The following is a 6,493-nucleotide window of genomic DNA, read 5'->3' as shown; positions in this document are numbered from 1 at the left end:
CTTCGTTCTTCTGTTGTTCTTCGTGAAAATCTTAAGGGAATTCTATTGAATCCTTTATTGTTGCAAGTGAAGTTGACTTGGGCATTTTTGCTGCTGAATCTTTTTTTGTTACAAGTTAGGCTGACTTAGGCATTTTGAGCAGAGAAACTGCCTAAGGCCGCACGGATCGCGTGGGAAAACTCTAAGTCCGTGACAGTTGGTATCGGAGCTAAGGTTCGAAGCCACCGTTGAAAGATGTCAAAAAAAGTTGAGGGAGTGGAGACCCGTGGGAGGGCTAGGAAAGCCAGTCGCTCAAGGGACATATTGTCTGCTTTAGAGGATCGCGTCGTCACTCTCGAGAGTTCAATGGGGGATATCAAGGAGAGGGTGGAAGACATTGATGATAGGCTCCATGATGGACTGCAGTCCATGCAGGAGCAGCTTAAAGAGTATGTGACGGATAATATGAAACAGTTGACTGGTAGAGATGATGCCATTGAGGCTATGGTGGTGGCCTTAAAGGGAGAGATTGCGGAGCTCAAGGGTGAACTCACAATCTACAACGTTACCTTGGGCAATGGTGGGTTAGCGGCTGCCGCACCCAAGCCCAATATTGATGTTCCCAAGCCAAAAGAGTTTAAGGGAACAAGGTCCGCAAGAGATGTGGACAACTTCTTGTGGGGAATCGAGCAATACTTCTGTGCCAAAGGCATCACGGAGGATGTCACTAAGGTAACTACTGCTGCGATGTATTTATCTGACGTTGCTTTGTTGTGGTGGCGTCGTAGGTCCACTGATGTGAGACGTGGTGGGTCTGAAATCAAAACATGGGAGGAGTTTCGATGTGAGTTCAAAGCACAGTTTTACCCAGAGTATGCCGAGGATGAGGCTCGGGCAAGGTTGCGTCGGCTTGCGCAACAAGGCACTGTGAGGGAGTATGTACAGGAGTTTAGCGAGCTTATGCTCCAAATCTCAGATATGGGGGAGAAAGAGGCATTCTTTTCCTTTATGGACGGATTAAAACCGTGGGCGAAGCAAGAGTTGCAGCGCCGAGGAGTTCAAGAGCTCACCAAGGCTATGTCAGTAGCAGAATCACTTGCTGAATTTGGTGGGAGGAAAGACAATTCCAATTCTTCTAAACCCAGATTAAAGGGTAATAGTGGGGGAGATAAAGAAAGGCCCACTAGGAACGGCGATGGTAAGAAACCTTGGGACAAGAGAAAGAGTGGGCCTATAAGGTGCTTCCATTGTGAGGGTCCACATATGATCAAGGACTGTCCAAAGAAGGCCGCTCTCAAGGCTATTGAAGCAAAGGGGGAGTCCGATGTGGAGGATAACAACCTTGGATCGATACTAGGGGGTGTCGAAGATAGAATGAACCATGGTTTGATGTTTGTAGACATCATTGTGGCCGGCAGAAAATTGAATGCGCTCGTCGACACAGGCGCTTCTGATTTATTCATGTCTGAGGAGGCTGCTTGTAAACTAGGCCTCAAGATAGATAATGAAGGGGGTCAGATCAAAACAGTGAACTCGGAAAGTATTCCAATCAAGGGGGTTGCAAAGGGAGTAGATCTTCAGCTCGGAAATTGGTCAGGGAAGGTATCCATTAAGGTAATACCACTTGATGACTATGATTTTGTGGTGGGACTAAGCTTCCTTGATCAGGTTAAAGCTCTTATTGCCCCTTCGAGCAATTACATGGTGATTTCAGATGCGAAACATCAATGCATGGTGAAAGTGACAAGGAAGAGAAGCTTTGAGGGAAAAACACTATCAGCAATTCAGTTTGCTAAAGGTGTACGGAGAAATGAAGTCTCATATTTAGCCACCTTGAAGATCGAAGAGACCGTTGAGTTTGTTAGTAAGACCCCGAAAGAAGTGGGACAATTGCTACAATCATTTCGAGATGTAATGCCTGCTCAGTTGCCAAAAAGTTTGCCACCCAAGAGGGAGGTGGACCACAAAATTGAGTTAGTATCCAATGTGGTGCCGCCAGCAAGGGCCCCCCTATCGTATGTCTCCGCCAGAATTAGAAGAGTTGCGGAAACAATTGAAGGAACTTTTGGATGCGGGATTCATTAGACCATCCAAATCCCCATATGGTGCGCCAGTGTTGTTCCAAAAGAAACACGATGGGTCCTTAAGAATGTGCATCGATTATCGAGCTCTAAACAAGATCACCGTGAAGAATAGATATCCTATTCCTCTTATCGCAGATTTGTTCGACCAGCTTGGTAGTGCAAGATGGTTTACCAAGTTAGATTTGAGATCGGGGTATCATCAAGTTCGGATAGTCGAGGGGGACGAACCAAAGACAGCTTGTGTGACAAGGTACGGTTCGTATGAGTTCCTTGTGATGCCTTTTGGACTCACGAATGCTCCAGCTACATTCTGCACCCTAATGAATAAGGTACTTCAACCCTTTCTTGATCGTTTTGTGGTTGTTTACCTTGACGATATTGTGGTCTATAGCAAGTCGCTTGAAGAGCACGTAAGACACTTGAGGGAGGTGTTCCAGACTTTGAGGGAAAATGAGCTGTTCGTCAAGGAGGAGAAATGCTCATTTGCCCAACAAGAGGTGTCATTCTTAGGCCACATTGTGGGAGGTGGTAAGATCCGAATGGATAAAAATAAGATTCGAGCCATTTCAGAGTGGGAGCCTCCAACCAAGGTAACAGAGTTGAGATCTTTCCTTGGATTGGCAAATTACTATCACCGCTTTGTCGAAGGCTACTCCAAAATTACCACTCCCTTGACGGACATGTTGAAGAAGGGGAAGGTATGGGATTGGAATCCAGAATGCGAGAAGGCCTTCAACCAATTGAAGCAAGAAATGACGAGGGAGCCCGTACTTGTCTTGCCGGATTTTACGAAGCCTTACGAGGTACGTACAGATGCATCAGATTATGCTATTGGGGGAGTACTGATGCAAGATGGACACCCAATTGCTTTCGAGAGTCGAAAGCTTAACGAGACGGAACGTAGATATACGGTCCAAGAGAAAGAGATGACCGCGGTAGTACACTGCTTGCGCACATGGAGACATTATTTATTGGGTTCCAGGTTCGTGGTCCTTACCGACAATGTTGCCAATAGTTACTTTCTAACCCAGAAAAAGTTGTCTCCCAAGCAGGCTCGTTGGCAGGTTTTACTAGCAGAGTTTGATTTCACAATGGAATATAAACCAGGAAGTGCCAACAATGTTGCTGATGCACTTAGTCGAAAGATGGAATTCGCAGCAATCAGTCAACCTGATGGCTCTTTGTTGGAACGCATTCGAGAGGGATTGTCCCATGATCCTACGGCCAAAAATTTGATTGAGCTTGCCAATGAGGGAAAAACAAGAAGATTTTGGCTTGATGGGGAGCTAGTATACACTCATGGACACCGCCTCTATGTGCCCCATTATGGGAAACTCCGTAAGGAAGTCATGAAGGAATGTCATGACTCGAACTGGGCAGGCCTCCCAGGGATGCATCGCACTTTGGCCCTTTTGGAGGATCGCTATTATTGGCCTCACATGGGTGCTGATGTGGAAACCTATGTGAAAACTTGTCTAGTGTGCCAACAAGACAAGGTTGAGTTAAAGACTCCAGCCGGCTTGCTTCAACCCCTGCCAGTCCCAGAAAGGCCATGGGAGAGTTTATCCATGGATTTTATTACTGGTTTGCCTAAGTCTGACGGGTTTGCTAGTATTCTTGTTGTGGTAGACAGGTTTTCAAAGTATGCGACTTTTATTCCAGCGACCAAAGAGTGTCCTGCTGAGGAAGCAGCTCGGTTATTCCTTAGACACGTGGTGAAATATTGGGGAGTGCCACTATCTATTATCAGCGATCGAGATGGTCGATTTACTGGTCGGTTCTGGACAGAGTTGTTCAAGTCAATGGGCTCAGATTTGAACTTCTCCACGAGCATGCATCCACAAACTGATGGGCAAACTGAACGAGTAAATGCACTGTTGGAGACGTATCTTCGGCACTATGTGAGTGCCACACAAAGGAATTGGCCAAAGTTACTGGATGTGGCCCAATTTTCGTATAACTTGCAGCAAAGTGGGACCACGAATCAAAGTCCATTTGAAATAGTGACGGGTCAACAGCCACTCACACCCAACGCTGTGGTGACACATTACACAAGACCAAATCCGGCAGCCTATAGATTCGCAAAAGATTGGCAAGAGAAGAATGACTTGGCTAGAGCTTGTTTACACAAGGCAAGTAAGCGTAGCAAGAAGTGGGCCGATCAGAACCGAAGGGATGAACAATTTCAAGTGGGTGACTCAGTCCTTGCTAAACTACACTTGATTTTACGATATACTGGTTTGCACAAGGGTCTTGTGCGAAGGTATGAAGGGCCATTTAAAGTTGTGAAGAGAGTGGGCAAGGTGGCCTACAAGCTGGAGTTGCCACCAAAACTTAAAGTACACCCAGTCTTCCATGTAAGCATGCTTAAGCCGTTTCATGATGATCAAGAAGATCTGAATCGTGGCAAGTCCGAACGAGCACCGATGGGGGTAAAAGTCTCGTATGATCGTGAAGTAGAAAACATTGAGGCAGATCGAGTAATTAGACGAAAGTACCATCGACCACAGCATGAGTACTTAGTTCGATGGAAGGGACTTCCTGATAGCGAAGCAAGTTGGGAACCTGCTGAGGCATTGTGGCAGTTCCAAGGGAAGATTGACCAGTTCCATAAGGAGGATGCGACGAGGGCGTCGCTAGAACAAGTGGGGGAGAATGTCATGGGTTGCGCGTCGGTGCTCGCAACCATGACAAACTGGTGCGATCCATCGTGTTCGAGGGAGGTCATTTAGGCCAACCAAACTGGTCCAACCAAACTGCCCGGTGATTTGAAAGATTAAAAGCCCATCTCAAGAGCCTGATAGAAATGGGAAGTGTTCTAGAAGATATAATTATGGAATCTTAGAGTTCTATTTGTATATAGCTGGTTATGTAAGCTTAGAGTTCTAATTGTATTCAGCTTTTAATTATAGCTATTGATATACTGTGAGGCTCAACTATAAATAGAGACCTCTTTGCTCATTGTATATTTCATTGAGTTATTAATAAGAATTTTGAGAGTATTCACTCAAACTTTTCTCTCAAGTGTTCTTGCTTTTGTTCATCTTTCAAGGCTCGTTCATACTTCGTTCTTCTGTTGTTCTTCGTGAAAATCTTAAGGGAATTCTATTGAATCCTTTATTGTTGCAAGTGAAGTTAACTTGGGCGTTTTTGCTGCTGAATCTTTTTTTGTTACAAGTTAGGCTGACTTAGGCGTTTTGAGCAGAGAAACTGCCTAAGGCCGCACGGATCGCATGGGAAAACTCTAAGTCCGTGACAACTAGCAACATGCTTATTTGACTTGACTCTCTAATTAATTTATGGATTACAATTTTTAAGGAGGGTCAAACATTTGTGGGCTTAGAATGAACAATGGCATATTTGAATATTTGTGGGTATTTGATTTGCAATTGTGATTATAAATATTAAGAATTGAAAAATTATTTGGATTTAAATATTTAGAGAAAAATAACTTATATTGAGATAGTATAAAATATTTGAAATAGTTAAAAATGTTGTTTAGATTACTATTTAATAGAAATAACATTATTTTTCATTATTTTAATTATTTGAAAAAAAACTTATCCAAATTTATCACCTAAAATTATATACCAATTATAAATTTCAATTGATTGAATTATAAAACAATTATCGTAAGTGGTATCATTTCAAGAGACAACGATCTCATACTCAATATCTAATATTTTTAATATTTTAAAAAATAGTAATTTTTTATAAGTTTTTTTATTTTTTTTATAATTTTAGTACTTTTTGTAATTTTACATATTTTTTTCAGTTTTAAAAGATTTTTAAGTTTATTTTAGTGATGGCATCACTGATTTACATGCCAACATTTGATAATGTTAAGAATTGAAATGAATAAAAAAAAGTTTAAAGATTAAAATGAGAAAAAAATTATATATTAAGGATTAAAGGGCACATTTAACCAATAATATTTCCAAATAGCTGTAATAAAATACAATCACTATAAAAACACATACCTATAATTAAAATACATCCTAAGTTATATTATAATAAATTTGAATAAACCCTACAGACTCAAATTTTAAATAAATTTGAAGTTCTCACATTTGCTGTTAAGCAAAAGTGTGAATGGAAGATGAGCTTTCTTTCATTGGTGACCTAATTGGAGCCATATTGAGTTGATTTTGACTTTCTTGACTTTTCTCTCCCCGCCTCCCCCAGTACTGCAAAAAGGATTACTGCTTCTTCCCCATCATGATGATGCTGCTTTCACTTTTTGCATTTTTATCGGATAATATGATTTTTGTTTCTTCAATTTAGTATATCGGTTTATTTTAGTATTTATAATTTTTTAATTCATTTTAACATTTAAATTAAATAAATAAATTTATTATGGTGCTCAAACTTGAAAGAAAAATAAAAATTTGATGATGTAATAATTTGATATTATATCATATCATCATTTG

The 6,493-nt window shown here is 41.4% G+C and overlaps 1 protein-coding gene across 1 annotated transcript; it reads left to right on the top strand.

Annotated features, from left to right (window-relative positions):
- The first annotated feature begins 234 nt into the window (after positions 1 to 234).
- LOC121211386 (uncharacterized) lies at positions 235 to 2,064 on the top strand. Its single transcript, XM_041084146.1, has one exon. It carries the CDS (start codon positions 235 to 237, stop codon positions 2,062 to 2,064), a length of 1,830 nt encoding a protein of 609 aa, XP_040940080.1.
- Positions 2,065 to 6,493: the final 4,429 nt, after the last annotated feature.

This window comes from Gossypium hirsutum, chromosome A12, assembly GCF_007990345.1.
Source record: "Gossypium hirsutum isolate 1008001.06 chromosome A12, Gossypium_hirsutum_v2.1, whole genome shotgun sequence".
Lineage (NCBI taxonomy): Eukaryota > Viridiplantae > Streptophyta > Magnoliopsida > Malvales > Malvaceae > Gossypium > Gossypium hirsutum.
The sequence above is the reverse complement of the archived record's forward strand: the minus strand, read 5'-3'. Positions and strand labels throughout refer to the sequence as shown.